Raw genomic sequence first — 22,524 nt, 5'->3', positions numbered from 1 at the left:
ATCACAAGGACTAATGTGTGCACTTTAGCTTTTAATTTCCTAGCTCACAAAGTTTTAAACTGGAGTCATCCTCAGCCTGTCCCCAACCCTCCCAGATACTTACTGAAGCAAGAACATATTCCCATCACACACTACTCAGCATGCTAAAAGGCATGCTATGTTTCAAGGCAAGCCACATAAGTATGGTTTAGAGGACTTACAAACCCACCTTTCCCTAGAAAGGGGTTCTCAGAGAGGTATAAGGTGATGTATTTTTAATTGTAGGTAAACCATTTTTTTCTAAGCACACCCAAAGAATCATCAGCTGATAATGTAAAATGCAAAACAAGTGACATCTCATTTTGACTTTTTTCTGCAGTTCACAATCAAATGGCTCCTATCATCATTGGAATATCAGAAAAGAACCATGATTCGTTTTAAGGAGAGCCAATAAAATGCAAATAAAAACTAGGAATGTATTAATCAGTAACCACTACACACACATAGGTATAGTACACATTAAAAAAGTTACACCAGTTATTCATTAATCAAAGTGTACAGCAAATCAGTTCTACAAGTCCACCTAATTCCAGCAGGTCAGTAAAGGAGAGGTAACTGAGCCGTTCCTCTGTAAGAGTAATCACTACCTATCAGCTGAATTATTCCTATACAACCTATATACCTAAACTGAGTGTCAAATAAAACATTCCCAGAGAGCTGTCTTAAAATACTGGCATATATTTCTTGGCTTGCATAGAAGCACAGCATTCAGTTTACAACACAGTGTCGCTCAGCTTTGTGACGTGGTCTACTTACATGTTTGCATAAGCGTGGCTATGAAACAGGAGCTCATGGGCCTACCATGAAGCCACACAGGTTAACACTGAAAACTGTGAAGTCAGCAGAGTTAGAACTGTTCTTGTAATAATCTGGGGATACTTACTCAGTTGGGGGTACTTGCCAACGAATACACCGATATGATTTGAGGGTGTATGTGGGGGAATGCTGGGCAAAAAAAGTAGGTGGGGGAAAAAAACAAAGCAGCCTCCAAGGACTGATACATGAGATGCACAAAACACTGCAGGATAAACAGAAACTCTCTGTCTCTAGCCTGTGCTGACCAAAGCATCATGAGCTAGGACACCCTTTTACTTGGCTCACATAGCTTTTGGTACTGTCTCAGTGTGCAGGTCAGTTAAACTTATAAAGTCCCTGACGCATACTGCCTAAACAAGCCCACATGTTCCCATGGCAATAGTTGAGTCTACAAATAAGAGAGCTACGGAAACCCATCCTAAAGAGGCAAAGGCACAAGGTTCAGCACTTGCAGGACAACAATTTTGACCAAATGTGCTAAAAGACAGTATCATCCAAGATGACTGGTAAGAAGAAATAATATCCCGACTACTTTAAGATGCTCCACTAAGAGCATTTGAGTTAATTTTAAGAATCCCTTGTCTTTTTTTGACGTATTATAAAATCAAAGAACTACTGTGATTCCAATTCCCCCACTGTCTTTTCAGAACAAAATATCCATGACAAACCAGACCAGTCTGTACATATCTGTACCTGTACATATCACAGGAGTTCATCTCACTTACATTTCCATCATGATTGGGGCAGGAGAGCGGTTTGCCCGCAGCAACAGCAGTGACAGTCTCCAAGATGGAGGACTCTTCAATGCTGTTGTCTGGCGTTCGTTGCAGGACATCCATCAGGTTGGTGATAAAGAAGTTGTTCTGGAGTGCAGAAACCCCTTTCTCTGGCAGAATGGAGGTCTGGCGGCACACAGGGCAAGAAAGGGTTAAGCTATGGGCTGGAATGTAATTCTGTAAGCACCTATGGGGAAGGGAGGTGGAAGGGGAGAAAGAGAGAGGCAAAATATCATCAAAGAGGACAAAAACTCCCTTCAGTTTAAGAACTGGTTTGAAATAGTGCTACCCCTACTTATAAAAGGAAAGGTACATCACCAGGCTTCAGAAGTAAAAGTGGTTATGGGGACTTTTTTTTTTTTTTTTTGCTTTAGATCTTTTTTTCTCTGCCATAGGAAAAAGGTTCAATAAGCTGATATCATTTTAACAGTTATGTGCCTTTCTTTGAGATATTTGTGCAGAGTGGATCCATGGTTCCAGATATGTACTGCATCCTGCTCACAGGATAGTAAAAATGATAAACTATCAGATAAAGTTTGACAGACATGAAGTTATTGCATCAAGTATTTGAGCCTGTGTCTGAATAACCGGTGGTTGACCCTGGTCTTTCGAATAGAATCTCCTTTATTAGCTTGTATCTGTGGGTTTAGTGTTTCTGAGCTAAAACCCGGTCCCAATGAAACCAATAGAAATTTTTCCATTTATTTCAATTAGGAAAGTTATTTGGCAGTTAGCCAGAATCAACAGAGCTCTCTTTACTACATAGGGAAGCATGTCTTAGGTTATCACAGTTTATGTTAAGGGGAGTTTGGGGGGAAGATTTTTGTTTGTGTTTGTTTGGGGGAGTGGGTTTTGTTTTGTTTAACAATTTTGTTTTATTTTTAAGAAAAACTGAATTTCACAGAATACAAATCTGACACAAAAGTTCTGTGGTCAATAATATGCAGCAGACTAGTCTAGGTGATAGTGCCACTTTTGGCCTTGAAAATCAAGTTAACAGTTGCTGGGCATGCAACATCCAACTGCAACTGGCAATTCAGTATAGTCCCATAAGCTCTGAAGAATGCAGTTCTTCAGGAGTCTAAAATTCCTCATGAGGTGCCAACCAAGAAAGTGTGACCTCACACAGCTACGCAGCTCTCATCCACTTCCAAGGGCTTTGCTTGCACCACTCTTCACCCTCCCTTGGCAGCCCTCCTCCTGACCCCCCAGTAAGGCCTCTGTGAAAGGAGAGCTTAGGCTTTGTACATCAGCAGTACATTGGAGGAGTTCTTCCAACCTCTCTCCATAACCAGATCAGCATAAGAGGATTACAGTGAAAACCAGAAGCTGACCTTAGGATTTACACATGAACTGAAATCAAGAAACTTAAGACATGGTGGCGACAATCTTGACTTCACTGACTTCAGTGAGAGTTTCACTGCTGACTTTAGTAGAGTTGGGGTTTCCTATTATTCTACTAAAGAGCATTTCATCTGACACACTCTGAGCACCACAATTTTTCTTGCACCCTGAGCAAAATTAGATATGCACACCACAATTCTAACTAAGAGGTGGAAATCTTCTGAACTAAATGTTCACATAAAATACCATTTATTAAAATTCTCCTGGCATTCAATATATAATCCAAAGAGTTGCATCCCATCATCAGATAAAGAAGTCTAACCAATAATTCTTCAGCTAACTTTTCTGCAGACGCTCTATTTTCTCCACCATTTGATGGATAATCTAACATTAAAGTATCACTATTTACATTCAATTCATTCAGCTGAATACAGTAGACAGCAGGTTGCTGTTTTATCACATCTCTTTTCAGAGAGTTTTTCCACTTCAGTCAACCAAGCTGCAGAATAATGAAGACATTTAATCACAGGTTATTAATAATGTATATATCATGTCTAACCCTTGGACATTAAAGGATGGGATAATTATTTCACTGCTTAGTAAATCAACAAAGAAAGGTTTTTATTGTTTCTAATTATAGGCTAATCAGTATAAATTTGAGGCCATTAATTTGAGGTCCAAATTCTGACTGCCATCACCTTTCACATTGTTCTAACTGTATTCATTAGTTTCATTGGATTTACTTTTTACTTATTCTTGCATAAAGGGAATGTATTCCAAATATTCCACTGCTGTCTCTTCTTCCTGCCTGCCACAAATAACAGTGGTTTTCTACATCCCTGCCTCTCCAGCCTTCCCAGACTTTATCATGCCTTAACATGACCTTTACAAGTAAAGAGAAAAGCCCCCGTCCACCAAAGGATGTGTCGCTCTGTGCTTGTTACAGACACAAATGCCTACTTACCAGCATGAGGAAATAACTTACCTCTCACAGAAAGTGTGCAGGCAGGGAAGTACTTTGGGGTTCTTGTAACGGTCCAGGCATATGCTGCAAATCAGAAACTGCTTGTCAATCTGACGGACCACAGGACTTGGGATGTTGGAGCCTTCACTGGCCATCCTAGACCACTGACATATGGGTCCTGTTCCCTTCTACCCTGCACACTGCTGGAGTGGGGTGGAGAAAAGAAGAAAAAAAGAAAAATAGCTTATAAACTCCATGAAATAACAAAATCAACAACTAATTCACTCATGTTTCATCCTTATGCAGGAATTCATATTTCCATATAAAACCAAAACAGTGAAGAATTAAACTTCTAAAATGGTTTATCACTGATGAGAGCCTGGGAAACAGTCAGCCAAGTCTACAACACCGCACCTCTGTCTAAGCAGGCATTCTAGAAACGCACATTGCCTCTGGACTGAAAGAGTTACAGGGCTGTCTGTTTTTAAAGAAATCCCACAATAAAAATGTTCTTGCACCAGTAGGTTCAGCCAGTGCTAACAAACATTGGATTTCTTACATGTACAGTACTGCTGGCAAAATGCTTGAACTGGAACTGCACCAGCCAGTCAAATGGCTGCGTCACAGCCAGAGTTTGAAAATGGTTCACCTAAGAATTTTTTCCCTTGTCAGTGCTGGTGTTACCAAAGATACGGTAGAGGAAAAGGAAGGAAGCAACCTCAGAGAAAAGTAAACTGCCTGCTAAAATAGTTTAGGAAAACCTGACAAGCAAAGGCCCTGGCAGGGTGGCCCAGCAAGAACTCCTCTCCATCAGCACTTCTAGCAGGCTGGAGTGCTGGGAGGCGCAGGCTCAGTCCCCAGGGAGCCGACCGCAGCGTCTCTGTCGCAGCACTTTCTGCCGGTCCTCCCACACCCACAGGGAAACAAGGGCACCTCTTCCATGTGAGCCGTGAGCCCAGCTGGGCTCCTTCACTGCAAGTACGCTCCTGAGGTAGTAACTTTGTCCCTAAACATTTTCTACCCCAGTTTTTAGTCATCCATTTCAGACAATTTGATATTTGGCTTGAGGGCAGTTCAGACTTTCCAAGACAGAAATAACAAGCCCTCTGCCTCGGTGCTGATCACGCTCATTCAAAGGTCACTCAATTCCACGATGATTTGCATGACCCGTAGTATTTTATTGGCAGTGTTACATCAGATCTTCTTCCTGTACTGAATGCATGGCACACGAATCTGGCAGAGTTGAACTCATGCTGTTCTTCCTGAGCTGTGTATTAGGCCGTACAGGTATGGTTTACTTACTACATTGAGCAAGTGGCTATTTCTAGGACAATGACAGTGATTACGGAACACAGTGTGCTGCCTTGCCTGATAACAGGTTCCTGGGGAATCACCTCTGTGCTAGCAAGTACAGCAGCATAAAATTATTCACAATTAAAATACCCAACAGCAGTAACTGACATGTAATTTGATGCACAACACTTATGGTGGGCCCTTTTGTTTCTTTTTTTTCCAAGAAAGGGGAATCTGCAAGGTTAAAAATTGCTATAATACTTGTAAAAGATAATGTCTGTTCATGACCCAAAAATGCATGATTTCAGAATTGATCATTTGTTTCACTTTTTTAATTTCTTTCCCCATAGTAAGATAAACTGTGAATATTACATAAATGCAAATTGATTTCACCTATTTAAATGCCATAAATCACACACAATAAACCTTAGGAGATCAATTAGGAACCTGTATTACTTTTTAAAAGCTTGAGTTAAAAATGGCTTTACAAGAAGTGGAACCAAAATATCTAGCTTTCACAAATGGGAGTAGAAAGAGCAGACTATCAAATATGCATTAATGTATTCACGCATTTGGCAGTATAACATGTGGAACGTCAGTGATGTGTTTCAAAAGAAAATTCATTTCACCACTGATGCAGCTGTGTTTGCCTCCCACTCTTCCTACCCAAAAGTTAGGGGCAGGGACCCAAACAAAACAGGCAAGATAATCAGAAGCAGGAAGATTTCTTTGATAAGAAGGACACCGATATGTTACGAACAGTGTAATTTTTTTTGTTATAGACTAAGCACAGACTATTTTAAAAAAATTGTATTTAAGATATGAAAGGTCTCCAGCGAATGCTGCCTGTCATTTAACAGATTAAAGTTCTCTAGCAACCAGACATTTTCTGTAATTTCATCTTTCTGCCGTCAAGTACAGCTACACCAGCAAATAGTGTTTATACAAGGAAAACTCCTGCTGCCTGAAAAATTTCATATCGATTTCATCTGATCTTCATCTTAGTCTTTTACATTTCCCCAATCTCATTGCAAAATCAGGTGATTCTTAGTGTCTCAAACACAAAGCTCATTACAGTCACTTTAATTTTCAAATGTTCACGCTTTAAGCTTTGTCAGTGAAAGAAACCATTAACAATTCAGAAATAAGTGCTTTTAATATTTGATGTTTTGTCTGGAACGCAGCAGGCCGTGATTGTCATTTATCCCCTGTGCTCACATAAATCAGGTTTAAAACATACACCTGAAAATAGAATTTCGTCAGTACATTTCCAGCTTTGGCCACTACCTGGTACAATAACTTCTCACACAAGTGGTTCATTTTTAAAAGTTTTTTGAGTATGGAATTTCCAGGATTCTGCAGCCTCCCTGAGCCAGCTCCACCTCTGATGCAATTTTGATGAATGTGATGCAGCTACGAGAAGGATGATTTTGCCCATTGACTCAATGAAAGCAATTGTACAATCAAAGCCTACTTAAGAAAAAGCTGGAGATTCTAGATGATGCTTTTGAATTTTGCCAAAGACAGCGTTTATTCTGATTCACTGCAGTACTCACAGCAGTTCCTCAAAATAGCAACATAAGTTTCAGATAGATTAGCAGTGGAAGAGTTTGCAACATAACAGTATTTTTACAAGAAAAATATTCTTTTTTGTAGTAACATCTTCTGAGCTCGGAAACTGCCAGAGGTCTTTTTGGAGGTTCATTCTGTCTCGCAATCTAATAAAGAGCAGCTGGAGCAAGAGCTTTGAAAATAAGTCTGAGCATCACTTCTCCATATATTTACACTTCATAATTTAAACGTGCAAAGCCAAGGGTTGTGAAACATTGCACCAAACGACATAAAACCCCACCCATTTATCGATAAGAAGCACACACTGGAAACCCAGTTCAGGTTTGCTAAATCAAGTGCAGAAAAAGGTTCCAAAATGTATACCCTTTGTCACCCCTTTGGGGCTCAGGGTTTGTTACCTTTCCAGACACCCCAAAAGTAACATTGTTCTTTTTCCTTCTGCTTGGAGATACGACTATCGATTTTCATTCAAAATATACTATACAGCAAAGAACAGAGAAAACAATGGCTCTCTAAGCTAGTGGAAAGCCTTGCCCTGCTACACATACATGCCTTCAGGAACGAAAGTCAGGGTGCGGCCCCACCCATATGAAAAGAACTTCCTATAGCATTAGAAAAGGGGAAAAAAATATTAGGGGACAGCAAATAACAGTTCCAGAAGAGTTGTTTCATATAAATAGAGCCATGTAATAGGAAAGTGCACCCTTTCTACAGGTATCTTCTAATGAGCTCTGGAATTCCTCAACAGTTACCGAATTCTCTATTAGTCTCCATGGCCCAGCTGAGAAAAATACATTGGGAAAACTTGTAACTGTCTGTTCAGTCCCCAGGATTTATTCCTAAAAGAGCAGAATTCTCTGTTGCTGATACTCTGCTATCACCGAACTCCACCCAGCCAGAGCTGCAACTAGCCTGAAAGTACAGCCTGAGGAGAACAAATTGCTTGCAGCTTGTTCACCCCCTTATCAATGGTATTCACAACCCAGAGGGTCTATTCATGTATTATGAATGAATAGGTTTCCAATGGCAACGTTTCCAAAGGAATGGTTAGGCCTCGAGAGCCATAAGAAAGGGTGGGGAACCTCAATAATGTTGCTTGAAGGCTTGGGGGAGCTGGGGTTTAGAAGTCCTTAAAACAGATACATCGCCTGTCCACAGTCTTTAGGAATAAAGAACAGATTCAAGCCATTTCTAGCAGCAGCCCCAAAATTAGCCAATACAGAACACACCGAGCAAATTAATAATCATAACTGCCACACAGTCCACTTGTGTAAAAGGCTTGATAAGCTAAATTTGCATTCCTTTCTCTCCCACTCTTGCAATCATCTTGGTGCCTTGTTTAAAACACAGCAACCCTCTTCATTCTTACAACATGCAGAAGCATAATGAACGATCAGGGGCCAAAACAGAAGGAGCAACCCAGCAGCAGCCACCAGGAATAACACTGAGCAAACTTGAGCATTTTAGACCTACCCATCTTTGTAGAAAAATAGCTTAATCAGTGCAGTGCTGAGGATAAAATCCTTGCAGGGACGGAGCTGCAGTTCCGCAGTAATCCAAACGAACAAACCATCATCTGTCAATATTTCAAGCCTCACGCGTAAAACTGCTTAAGAATCCCTATCACAGCATAGTCATTATTAGATGCACAACAGATTTTGTGCTCTAAGGAATGACGCTCCATTCCACGAAGAGGACAGGTGGAAAGAAAAATGGAAGAACAAGAGGAAGCCCAGTGAAGTCGTCATGAATTTTTTTTTTTCCCCCGGGTCATTTACAAGTGGGAGACCCCTTCAGGATTCAAACCAATCAATCTTTATTTAGCACATCTTTTTCTCACTCAGCCTGTGTAGAAAGACTGCAGCAAATGGTGCAAGGGATTGTGGGATAGGGATGCAGCAGAGAGCTGCAACGAGATTCGCTGGGTTATTTTTTTTTTCCTCCCTACTCAGCAATCAGCTGTTCCGAGGCTCCGCGCAGGGCCATTGAATTTGGTCACCAGAATGTTATTACAGGATTAGCAGGCAGAGACAGCTACCACTGTGCATCTGGCATGTCCATGCAGCTAAGACAGACATATGCAAATATTACTCGCAAATCGGAAAAAGGATTTAACTCCGAAGGGGAGTAAATATTACGCAACATCCATTACCAGGACATTTGCCACAGATGAAATGAAAGCACTTTCGTTTATAAAGGAGATAAAGCTTAACACTTAATGATTCCACCTCGATTTTGCCAGGATTCAGAGTATTTCTTGGAACATAATTCTTCCCTGCTACAACTTTCAGGAACAACAAAAGACCCCACAAACCCTCTTTGTCTCTCCAGATGTTTAAAGCAGAAGCAAAGAACCTCTTCAGAAAGCTGTGCTACTGACACACAAACCCGCAGCAGTTTCTTCTGCTACAGAGCTGCGTATTTGACCTGACTCAGACTCAAGTCAAATATTTAAGGCAGCAATTAGCAAACCCCTATTCAAGGAATGCGAGAATCAAAGCTAACAGTCTGTTCAACTTTTGTACAAACATTAATGCAAAGGAGTATTCTCTTAGTTAAGATGTTTACTTGTTTAAAAAAATTTAAAAATCATGGATCAATTCTATTTTACTAGGCTATTACCAAAGGAAATAAAAAGAAATTTGGTGTCTGGTATTTTTCAGCTATGCAGAGAGGGTTGTTAAAAAGATGTTTGTGAATACACAGACACTACTGAAGTAAAGCAGCATAGAATTAGCTTTGTCTTCCAGTATAACAGCTGGTGGTTTTTGCAGACAAGGTAGTATTTGCATCTCTAAATACAGTGAATCTTTTCTTTTGAAAAAACAAATCATATGCAAGTATTTCAGCTAACTGAGGCTAACAAAGCTTCCCACAAATAAAAGGACACAAAGGTCCATTTGCATCAAGAAGAAAAAATGTGGGGTTTAAATACTGTCTGTGCTACTCTCACTTAATTAGGGCAGATATAGTTATTTTAGAAGTTTAAAATGTTGTCCTAAGCTATTTAAGCACAGTTTCCAGAATATAATATTTATTCCTTTCTTGGGCTGATGAGGTAAATAGTATTAATAATCATTTAGCATGAGTGAAATGTAATCTAAATCCCTGTTAAAAATATAGAATCTGCGTACATCATTTACTTTCCACTTGGCAATCATTTAGCCAGATTGGTTTTATGCATCAGGCAGATCCAGCCTGGTTTCCCTGGGTAATGCCCACAGGGCAAAAGCATGTTGTAATCCAGTTTATAACCTGAAATGAAACATCAGGCAGCATGTGTGCGTGTGTTAGGATTTTGGGTCCTTGTGCCAAAATACTGCTCTGATTCCTTCAGCGTGTGCTGAACTCTGCCAGAGAGAACAAGGTATGTTTCCTTTTAGCTTCAACATTCAGCAGGTCAGAAGAAGCAGGCATCTGCACAGCAGGATTCACAGTTTAAAAAAAGGCCAGAGATTTCAGGTACATTTTTGGAGGTGTTTTTTTTTATGTTTGGTTGGTTTTTTGGTTTTCTTTTTAAACTCTCTAGAGACCCCCCATTGCAAAGAGCAAGCAACATATTTCACTCCCACAACAAGGAGATGCAAGGCCTTTTGTTTCTGCCACTGGAACAAAGACACACTTAAAACAAAAATCAAGAGAGAAAATTCAGGAGTGGCACTCCCAGAACCAAGGTGGAAGACTCTCGGACAGAAGCATGCAGACCTCACTTAGCTGTTTGCTTTTCCTTGCTCATTTCAAGCATCAAATTTACATACACTAAAACAGAATGACAAGTATTCCACAAATTACTATTTCCATTTATGATCAGTAGTAAGGACTAAATACCCCTTGAATCAGAACCGATCCTGTAACGTACCTCATGGCCAAAGGAAACTACAGGAGTCACAGCTACAGCCACTCTCACAGGGATCTGCACCTCCAAATGAGAGATTGCTTCAAAGTGCAGTTATCTCATAATTAACTCTGAGAAGCTGCCTGCTGACAATGAGCTGATATTCTGCAAATAATCCTGCTTCTTCAACAAAGCAAAAATGTCGTACCATGGCAAGGAAAATGAGACAAAAGACATAGCATTTCCCTTGAGATTTTTGTTCTTACATGTTGAATATTCCTCCCTAGTGAAGAGGAAATGGATTCGTAGCTCAGTGAACAGTCTTGCACTTTACCCCCATAGCAGTTACTACCAGCCTGTTTCAAATAGATTTATTGTATGTGTGTGTCTTTTGAGCTGGGAGATGGGAGTGGGGGTGGTTGTTATATGCTTGGTTTTGTGTTGGTGGTTGGTTGGTTGGTTTTTTTTTAAAAAGAACAGGCTACTTTCCCTCAGAAATTTGCAGCACTCATTGTTGCTGCTGACTTATCAGTGAAGTAAGTTCTGGAGAAGAAAATACATAGCATGTGCCATCTTCAATGTGCCATGGAAGAGTGGTCTAGCCCCTGTTATCATCACCTGTAATTGTCATGTTTCTGGAATAATTTCTTCTTTTCCCTGTTCCAAACACAACCTGAATTCATATAAATAGTAAGTTACCAAAAAAACCCACAGCTAATTTACAGACCATAGGTAGATATTGGTATATCCTTCCCTAATAGTAAATAAGTCATCCAAACACTCCAGGTTAAGATCAATGTCTGCACTGAAGCCTCTACTATAAATTGACTGAAGGGAGAGTAGTCTAACTCAGCCTGCTGTACAAAGGAGATTTTAAGGTCATCAGAAAAAAAAAATTATTGGGTTAGCCCAGACTAAATGGCCAACTAATACAGTCCTGGCCATTAAGACTGACTGGAAAATAAGAGGTGGGAGAGACCAGAAATCAGTTACCCAAAGCCAACATGCTGGGAATGAGGGCTAATTTGGGAACACAAATATAGGAGCGAATGGGCTGTTACAGCCATCACCCAGCTCCACGTCCTTAATTTGACCCTGGCGCCAGGAAAGCAAGTGGGGTGAAACAACCAAGCTCTGTCATTGTGGGACCATGCCCACACTGGGAATCAAGAGGCGTTAGTCATCCTGATGAGACAGTGGCAGTGGAGGCGCCTTTACCTTTCCCCACTGCGGCTGTGCACCCATGCAGACCCAGCAGCTCCTGCAGAGCAAGTGCTACTTACAGCCCTGACCCCACATTCTCCAATAGCACAGGCTGTAGCTCACATGGGCTGGGAAGAGCCACAGCTTCCTCCCACTGTGGGCTTGTAGCTAGAGGGCACGTCTGCCCGGAAAGGAGCTCTGCTAGGTCCTGGTTCCTCCCAGCCACAGCCTGGAGCCACAATCACTCCCTCATCTTGTGATCCAATGGAGCAGATGCTTTTCCCTAAAGCCTGTGACCCAACGCATGGCTTGTCATAGCCTGCGAGGCGAAGAACTTGAAAGGTTTGCCTGGGATGTAATGCTGGGCTGCTGGAGACCTTCCCAGCCACCCCAGCACCCATCCTCCTATGCCTTTGCCACCTTATTCTATTTCCTGCTGCCTTCTGCTTACGCCTAGTTTAGCTTGCCAAGGTTGCGGCTTTTGTAGCACAACTGCAGCCAGGCTGGGACAGCCCGGCCTCCCTGCTCAGCCAGCCCAAGCTTGGCTGATGTGACTGCCTGTCTCCAGCACTGATGTTGCAACTCAGGCAGCACCACACACAAAGTGCTTTTCTCCCCTCTGTGTTATTCTTTCTCTTTCCCCTTTTGGTTATTTGCCATTGAGGTGTAGGGCCAGGCACTATGGTCACCAGAAACACTCTGTATTCTGGCATTTCTTGTGCAGGGCAATAGACTCACCTTCAGGACCACTGTCAGATGTTGATGTAATGAAAAAGGTTTCTTTTAAAAGCTTTCAACTGCTAAAGGCACAGGAATAACAGGAATAGAAGCCACTGCTATAAATGAAAGCCTTGCTTAATAGTTTTACATGTTTAATGCTTTGTTGCTCTTTCCTCCTTCCTTTTCTCAGTCTGTAATCAAAGCTTAGAACAGGGTGAACACCTGAAATACATGGGTGGGCCTCTTAAGACATCAACGTACTAATGCTTTATACTCTGATTTGTAGAGGAGGGAAGGGTTATTATGGCTGGCATCTAATACCCCCTTTTCTTCTCTCTCCCCATCACAACTTCTGCCACCCTCTGCAGTACCCCTTCTCCACCACCCTTTGGTTGTGCAATACTCTTGGTCCATCCCCACAGACCCCATCTCCCAACTGTCCTGTCCTTGAATGGAGAGGGGACCTTGTGGTGGCTGCCCTGCACACATCAAAGGACAGGACTAGCAGGTTAGAGCTCGTGTGATCACACAGTCATCACTCAACTGAGTTATGATACCTCCTTTAAGGCTGGCTGGCTGAGGTTTTCAGGACCTCATTTTGGGTCAGGGCCTTGCACAATAAATTCCAACACACTTGGAGCACACTGGATTTACTGCACATGCAAGGACAATTGGAGTGCTTGCAATGGAAGCCCAGGAATCCGCAAGCAAATGGCCAACATTATCACAAATGAGATTTCAGAGAGAAGGGGTAGGAAAAGAGGGGGAAAGGGCATGCCAAGGGAAATGATAGGATTAAACTGTCACATATCAGGTTAAATGACAGCCTCAGAGCTGTCATTTAGGGCCCTTTCCATGTTTAATAAAATGTCATATTCTCAGGTGAGCTAAAAAAAAATATCTGCAGCGAGGTAGGTCCAAGTAATTATTTCAGGGGCTAAATGTTGTACAGGCCTAAGTAAAAGGATTTTTAATTGTACACTTGGCATCCAAAGCAGCAAGTCAGAGCACCTATACTGAAAAAACCCTACCCGGATTAACTACTTAGTTATCTTACCATCACCCTTACAATTGTACATTTTTGACTCTGTAGGCCTATTTTGTTTAACACTGACAGAAAGGCTCTGTTCAGCCTTTATAGGTACACAGGCTCAAATAAAACCAAGCTGAACTGACAAATAATTAAAACTACACATCAAATCACTGCTGCTTACATAAACATCTGCTCTGAAATGCTGCTTGGAATAAAAGTGCTCCATGGAGACTCCATACTAATCACTGTTAACCCCTCCAGGCACAGGATAACAGGCAGTACAGACAAAAAGCAGGAGGTTGAACAGGAATCTATTTGGAAACAGGTCCCTGGCCCTTTCTACATACTGTTAGATATAAGGTACATCGAAAAATGCTCTAGGCATTCTCTTCAGAGTTGCTGAGCAATGGCAAGAAAAGTTAAAGTAAGTAGCAAATGCTCAGTGTTTCTGGTACTGAGCTGTGTGGTGAAGGTTCAACTGCCCAGAGACCATCCCCTCCACTCCCTCCTGAGACACTCCTCTGGATCTGCCCCACGCTGCATCTCCACTTGATCTTACAGTTCTGCCAGTTTCCCTTTAGGAGAGGTGATATGCACCAGGTACTGGAGCTTACTTACTCATGTATTCTCTGTTGACCACTGCAAAGTAAAGTTCCTCTGTTTCTGTTTCCATTTACTTCAGCAGGATTTTGTTGAACCAGCACAAAGTTCAAATCAGCAAGGGAGAGGGCAGCATCCAGCAATCACCACAGGCCACGTAACTTCTTCACAAAATTAACTTAGGGACTGCCAGCCCTTTAGAATTTTTTTTCTTGCAACCTTCAAAATCCCACTTCCCAGCAGATACAGCATATGGAAAATAAACCCGGAGAAAAAAAATAGGTGTTTCACAGCAAGAAACAGCAGACGGAATCTAAGCATTAAAAAAAGCAAACAATGGAGGCAGAAAGAGAAGGAATTCACGTCATCTTAGCGCACAGCACACAGCAGATAGGGTGCCCGAGCAGGTAAGGTTTCTGCCAAAAACACATCTGGGAGAGGGACTAAGAAGGAGGGGGAAGGAAGAGCCCCTCTCCAGCCTGTGAGCAGGCTGAATTCAGGCTCATGTCCTCTGCAGCACTTACAGTGTTTAAAAGATTAAATATTGGTTGCTGCAGCTCCATATTTACCTTAGCTTTTGTACAGTACCCACCTCATTTTCTTGCCAAGACCCCAATGGTGATGTTACCTTCTAAGTCTGCTAAGTCTTCTTCTGAACTGAAATGTCTTTCAAGAACACAGAGATATGTCTAAACATTGATATTGTCCTTGGGTTCAGAGAAGACCTTGCTCAGGCGTTAAGTGGCAGGCAGAGGTTTACCCAGGCAGGCTCTTTATGTTGGCAGAAACGCAACACTGAACTTTCACAGCAAGTCAGTAAACACATAGCCGCATACAGCAGATAGTCTGGCAGCACCAGCAGTAGTGAGAAACAATGTCAGAACAACCTTGGCAAAAGGAGCTCTGTGGGTTTGAACAATGGTTGTAAGCACAGGAGCTGAACCACCCACCAACAGTAACAAAAAACCACCTACAGCTCCTGTGGGGAGCTCGAAGCATACAGAGCCTGAGTGTGCTGGCTGCAATGCTGTGCCCTCCTCCTCTGCACTCACAGGGTCACTCCATTTGACTTGGCAGTAGTCAGCTCCAGCACTTCAAAACTTGGAAACACCTAATGGCTGAACTTCACGCAGTAAACATGTCTTTCCAGTCCTCAGCAAGGACACTCGTTTGCTGATTGCATGCCAGCGCTCCTATTTAAAGAACTGTTGTTATGGGAAAAAGCTGAAACCTTTCTACAGCACAGACAAAGTGCTCCCCGTATCTTGTGCCTTATCTGCAGAAATGCATCAATTCCCAGTATGTGTTTCCACAGCGGAGTTTCACTACAGCCACAGTAAGATGCGGTTATCTGACTGCAAAGCCTACCATACCCCTGAGCAGGCTGGATCTCCAGTCCTAGTGGCCCTTTCTTAGGGCCTACCAAGCAGCTACTCTGGCTCAGCCCCAGTTTTCCTCAGGCCTTTTCCTTGAGAGACAAGGTTTTATACCTGACGCAAGCTGCAAGGAGCAGCAGTTGTAAAGGTGTCCACCTTTATCCTTCATCTCCAAAAATAACTCTCCTAAGCTTTCTCTTAGACATCTCTTCCAGGTTCTCATCACGCAGAGCCAGTTCAGGCTAGATGCCCAAGGCTCCTCCAGGGGCATTGCCAGGCTGCTTGTAAGCAAATGCCCAGCACTGACGTAGGTCAGGCTTGTGCAAAAATTACATTCTCAGAAGACCCTCATACATATCTTCCTGCATGAATATCAGTCTTTTTAACTGACATCACAGCTTATGAAGCAACAGCTAATGAAAGAAGAGGAAAGTAGAACCACTCACATGACACAATTTTAAGACTCTCCCAAGCTGAACTGGGATACACAGTACTTTCATTTCTATATGAAAATACATCCATTTTACTTTACAGGAAAACCAGTACATTTTTAACTACATGAAAACAAATTAGGAGACAGTCTAGAAAACAATAACCACATGAATGCAGCTGTATTTTTAAATAAAAGAAGCACTTAGAAAAAACACTGGCGTCAGGACAGCTAAGAACAATATTGTCTTAAATCAGCTACATTATCATTTGGATTTTGATAGCACCTGGAAATCTCTTCCAAGTACCAGAATCCCACTGTGACAGGCACCAGCTACACAGGACGCAGACCCTGTGCAAGCATAGGTAGCCCGTGTCTTAACGCCTCACACAATTCAACTATTTCCATTTAACCATATCTGTGACACCAAGTACCTTTCTACACTATAAGTTTTCATAGCAAGCCATTAATTTGGATAAGGGCTATTTTTGTAAAGGAAGAGGTAGAAGATAGTAGCTTACATTGCCTGAATTTTTTGCAGTCAGAGAATAGCAGCAGATCTTAGCATCCTCTGCCCTTCGCAAACTCTATAAGCAGATATAAGAACGGCCTGACACTTTAGAAGTAGTCCTTGTGATGACTAACAAGATATACCATGCTGTTATTGATACAGGTTATATGTGGTAAACGACAAAACCCGTTAGAGGTGTACATGAAGTAACCAGCTCTAGGCACTGCTGTTAAAAGTAATTGAGAAATCCTAGTGGAAAACCAGTTACAAATAGGCCATACAGACTCTGCACTATCTCAGGTACTGAACTTCTCCTCTCAGATACCACAGTGAGGGGCTGTTAGGATGTATTTCAAATAACTTAAATGCTTTTGGAAGCCTGATGAAACAGGAATCACTAGGTTTTTGGTAGGTGGAGCATGCTGTACCCTGAGTTAAATTTTATTCACAATTTATTTTTTATTTACAATTTATATCTATTACTTTTTACTCTTCCTTTTTATTGGCCACAGATGAGAAAGCTCTTTTAAGGCTACCAGTAGTATGCTGGATGTTCCTTCATCCTGTGAGCTGTGAAACCCATTGCCTAAGGATGCTACAGTCATTAATATTCTGCAGGCATCCCAGGAGAGAAGGGCAAATTAACAGTGGATAAATTGATTAAAGATTTTAAAACACAAAGACACCACCTCAACCAGAAGAACTGGAAGCACAAATCATTGAAGATGCAAGACCATTCTGGAGAGTAACATGATATGTCTGATCTATTCTTACGCCCTTCTGTAGGCATCCACTGTCAGCCACCATCCAAATTATAAGGCTAGGCTAGATTTACTTTTGATTTGACCCAGACAAACCTTCAAAATACTTAGTGTAGACATCACAGGAGCTGTCTAAGTAGCCACTCCCTTTTGGCATAGTTAATGGACAATAATGGCTCCACAGGGCTGTTTTTATCACTTTGCAGAGCCCTGCCATTTAGGGATGTCAGGTGAAATGAATCCATCAGACAGCTGCCTTAATACACTACTGGTGCATGAAGAATGCCACTCAGGGCCACAGAGTACCTTTATCACATACACCCATTTCTAAGTCATACAAACAAGACACATAACAGTGAAGACTGACTAGTCATCACCCCAAGCAGAGAACACTTTCATAGTGAATACAATACTAACCTAGCATTTATCCCCACTTCCTCCTACCTTTTCAAATTTACTTTATCCTTAAGGAAAAAAAAAAAAAAAAAAGAGAGACTTCTAGTGATATTTCCTTAAGACTGACAATTGGCTTGTTTCTCTGCAGAGGTACTCTGTATTGTTCTGTAAGCAACTCCATAGAGCTTGGGGAAAGCATGCCTTGATTGCTCCCCTGATTCTCCTCATTTAAAAGTTTAAAAGTTGTCCACCTTCCTCAACAGAGGTCTCTCCAGAGGGTGCACACCTTCAGAGCAGGCCTTCTGCAGGAGCACATCCCAGAGGTGAACCAGTGATGGTTGTTCAGAGAGTAAAGGCCACCATTCAGGAGCGCAGATAAAAAATCCGTCCCAAAAGTTAAATATGGGAAGAAGTCTTCCTGCTCTTCTACTTACTTGTATTCAAGACTGTACAATGTGTTAGCTTCTGATAAGACAAACACAAATTTTGGACTTTGCAAGCACAGTAAATGGAACTACTCACTTATTTTTTGCAAATTCACTTTATTATTAGTCGTTTTTTTATTTCATTTTTTGTAGGAGGGAATAGTAAAAAGGCTAATTAGAATGAGGAAGCTAAGGGATGAGGGGGTTCTCTGCCTACACAGAACATGTAATACAGTTCTTCTAAAACAATCCTCTGTTACATACTGTCTTCTCTTTTCTGTGTAATAAAGGATTGCACTTATCTCCACTGAGAGATTTTAAGTAAAGGATTACATTTGTGAATGAATGGAAAATTATTCATCTTTAATTAGTAATGGAGTATCTCAGAACATGTTTTTATTTCACAATCAAAATTTATTTCCAGCTATTTTAGATGCAAGGCAAAAAAATTACCACTGCATATTTGATAAATAAGATGAAATCTTCATGGTGCAACACTTAATTTTATCTCTTTATTATAAAACGTTTTCTGAGCTGAGATGCAGAAAGATCAGTTGTTCCCAAGACTACGCAGAGCAGACTAAGAATTAGGTTATAAGTAAAGAGAAGAGCCTGTTGTTTGCAAAGGGTCCAGCAAGCCTTTCAAGCACATTGGGAAGACCACACTAACCCATACCATATCACAGCATTGTCTCAGAGTAACACTGATAGTGTTACTAAAAAACTCAGATAGTATGAAATTGGGCTGCAGCTCTATGTGACTTTTGGGCCCTAGGTTTCCCAACCCCAGTACAGTGCAATTACTTGAGCTCTAAATATGAAATTAAATCTGCTTTCAAGATAACAACAAAAAAAAACACCTGCAGAAGCTTGTCTTGTGGGAGTTAATCCCTGAAGGTTTACATTAACACTTCCACCAACATAGGGATTACAGGAGAGAAAGTTGTAGAAGGGTATTTCATGAATATTGTTTCCTCACTGGAAAAGGAAGAAAAAAATACTGTGCAAATGCAGACAAACTGTGGCAGTTTTTCCTCTTGAACAGTTTATGTATGCTGTAAAAGGCTTGTTCCTCAGCCCTGAGTTTTCATTCTTGGGGATCATTTTAGTTTCTGAGGAATTTGTAAGCAGCCCGATTTACAGTATTTACAACATACAGCTGTTCTCAGAAGAACCAGGGTGGCCTTGAAGACACCTGACATCATTGAATCTGGTGGCATCTGCTCTTTTGGAAGTCCTGTTTCTCACGGAGTATGCAAGTTCTCTAATAGTATAGATCATGGGCCAAATATGGCTGGGGCTAAATATGGTACACATACTTAGTCTCTCCAAGGACCGCTATAGAGATTAATGCATTCAGAGGCACACAAAAACATAATTGTTGGGGTGTTTTCAAGAGCATTTCCAAGTTCAGCAAAATCTTTTGATTGCAATCTTTTTTGTTGTTGTTGTTCTGTAAGTAATCGTGTCAAGTGCGTTTGCTTAAGATTCCATCACTGCTTTGGAGGGTTTTTGTTCTGCACAAGGTGGAGGAGCATCTTTGCCCATTTATGTTTTCATACTAGTCAGAGTTATGTAGATCAGAATAATCTGGCCACTGCTCTTTCCTTGCTAAATCAACTCCTAGGCATTTCACAAAACATGCTGGTAGATACCACACACCTTCAAGCTCACAATAACAAAGTTCTACTAAACTTGCACGTAGAAGGAGGCAGGCACAGTATAAATCTTTGTAGAGACTAAAACTTTCACTTTTTCTTTAAGCCATCACTCCACACATGACAATTTTCCAAATTACAAGTTCAGTGAAGGGATATCCTCAAACCTAGCATTCAACACCCATAAAAAACAGCAGAAAAAGAGGGGATTGTCACTCTACGTTTCCAGAGCTGAAAGAAGGAAATAACCAAAAACAGAAGTTCATGGTAGCACAGAACAAATAGCTTTACATGACAAAAAAACAGAAAGTCACCCAGAAATAAACTGATCATACACATGTTTAGGCTGACTAATAACACTAGGACAAATAAATCCATACTGGATTAGGAGCAGGCAGATTGCTGAACATTCATCTCATGCATTTAAAACCTGATCAAAAGTAATTGCATCTACTCCAACCTTTATGTCTCTTTCACAGAGGGCATCCATCCTGGCATAAGGACTGAAGATCACCATCCACCTAATTAAGTGCTCCTAAAATGCATCCAAAACTGGTAATATTCAGAAGGTTTTAAAGTCAGAGAGAATGAATAATACTTTTACACATGAGCAAAAGTGCTGACCATAAAAAGCAGAGTTGTCCAGAGTTCTTCCAGAGGAATATTTAGGGTATACACGATTACAGTACATTTTTAAGTCATTTGTCTTCTCCTAGTGGCAGGGCATATTCTTGAAGTTATGATAGCCTAGATTTAATATCTACAGTAAACCATCATAGCCATTCCAGCAGCAGTTTCTTTGTGAACTACTGTAGCAGTCCAGCTATACAGGATATATTTTGATGCTTGTGTTAAGCAGGATCACCATGTAATGTAAGAAGTGCCAGAATACATCCTGCTAACATTTTTCACATGTCTATGATTAGTCTCCTTCTTAATTTAGCTGTGCCTCTTTTAACCCTACTGCAACTAACTAGTAGCAATATGGATGGAGCCAGCCAACATCTACCTGCCACACTATCTGTTCAGCACCTCAAGAACTATATTCCAATTGCTATTTCAATTCTTCCTTTTGAATGGGATTTGCTTTTGAGTTATTGCCCTGAAGTCCAGCTGGCAAGTGGGAAGGCTGCCTGGTTGCCAGCAGACTTCTCAGCTGATGAGATCCTTGGCTGTCCCCACACAGTACTTTAGAGTGACATGTTACGTCATTTATTTCACTTTATGCTATTCCAGTTACAAACTGCTATTCCTGTGATCAAACTAAATTACTGACTTCCAACTAAATTCACCTTTCAAAATAAGCAATGCCCAATCCAAATATAGCCAACCACCCCAATTATTAGAAGGAATGACATGCAATGCCCAGATAGGTCTACAGATTCTGTGACAGAAAATGTCTAGAGAGTCTTTGGTAGAAAACAAAGACAAATGTCTTTAATGCTACAATGTACACAATAAATATTTAGTTATTTAAACCACAGAAATAAAACCTGGTCTTTATAGAAATAAAACAATTCAGAAAGTTTGACATGAAATGCCATTTTCATCTCTCCAAAGGCCAACCTCAGTTTTACTCAGTGGGAGGTGGACTTTATTCCAGTTGATCAAAAATAAAGAGGAAGAGCAAGAAATCTTGCACAATTTCTCACAAAACAGGAATTCTTCCAAATTACATTTGCTAAGTGTTTGCAACCAAGCAGCTCTTTCCATTACAGGCACATTTTAACATAAACCTTACAGCACACCAAGGGACTGCCTCAAATCCGTTCATGTCACATAACAAATGCAAGAGCAGGCCCAATTCTAACAGAAGAAGTAAGTGTGTCTTAAAAAGTAACATATCAAAAATAAAGGTATAGAGAGGTGAAGTCTATTTATGTGTACACTAAGCCCTGTTCTTTTCCCTTCAGGATTTTAGAAACCTCCAAACAATCATTATTTTCTTTCCAACATTTATTCCTTTCAATAAATATTGATTTTGTTTCAGAGTCTTGTTTTTTTAATAGCTCATGTCATGCATGTCACATGGTTAGCTCCCCCCCCCCCTTTTTTTTAACCCATAAACATCAGCAGTAACATAACCACAACCTGCAGTCTCTGGAAATAGCATATCTAATTTTGGTTGAAGGTGTCAGGCAAGTGTAGGTTCCGCAATAGTGGATTTCAATCTGACAGTCACTGGACTTCTTCAACGTGGTCCCTGAAAGCTGACTAAAAAAAGCGCGTTCATATATGTTACCCTGCAAAATATGGATGGGCTAAATTCCAGGAGAAAATTTTTAGGGCTCAAAAAATAAAAAATGGTGGAAAAACACTGTGTTGGAGTTTTCAGCACATTTGTAGATTCTTTGGAATTAATGGCTCTTTAAAATACAAAACATTGCACTGTCCTTAAAACTACTATTTAAATCTGAAGAGCTATTCCCTTCTATAATGCAGTTGTATTAAGGGTCACTCTTTATAAACTGAATTTATTATTTGGAGTATTATATGTGTTTGCTGCTGTGTATAAACAAATAGTTCAAACTAGCTACACTTGTATCCTCAGGCACATTTAATTTTGATGAGACAATACGCTTGCCAACTGATCAAATCCAATTCTTTTACATTTGGCTCAAGGATTTATCCTAACCTACCGTACACTGTGCCTTTGCTTTTGTATAAATAGTTCATGTGTCTAGACACAGCATTACATGTTTCTGCAAAACTGTTTATGTTTAATACTTTTTGCAGATGATTACATTTCAGCTTCACTATAGTAATGCACAA

At 40.8% G+C, this 22,524-nt stretch overlaps 1 protein-coding gene across 4 annotated transcripts in view; it reads right to left on the bottom strand.

Moving 5' to 3' along the window:
- The window catches only part of TRIM2 (tripartite motif containing 2), a 69,139-nt gene that overhangs the window by 32,398 nt on the left and 14,217 nt on the right, over nt 1–22,524 (bottom strand). For 3 of the 4 annotated variants that reach the window (XM_082316100.1, XM_082316097.1, XM_082316098.1), the window contains 2 exons: nt 3,961–4,142; nt 1,581–1,818 (listed from right to left, as the gene is read on the bottom strand). In XM_082316100.1, the coding sequence (XP_082172226.1) occupies nt 1,581–1,818; nt 3,961–4,094 (372 nt within the window). In that variant the 5' untranslated portion in view covers nt 4,095–4,142. The remainder of the gene's footprint in view (nt 1–1,580; nt 1,819–3,960; nt 4,143–22,524) is intronic. The other variant, XM_082316099.1, reaches the window with a different exon arrangement.

The sequence above is a fragment of the Platalea leucorodia genome, assembly GCF_965183815.1.
Source record: "Platalea leucorodia genome assembly, chromosome: 6".
In the NCBI taxonomy this organism is placed as follows: domain Eukaryota; kingdom Metazoa; phylum Chordata; class Aves; order Pelecaniformes; family Threskiornithidae; genus Platalea; species Platalea leucorodia.
Note: the sequence above shows the minus strand (reverse complement) of the source record. Positions and strands in the feature narration are given on the sequence as shown.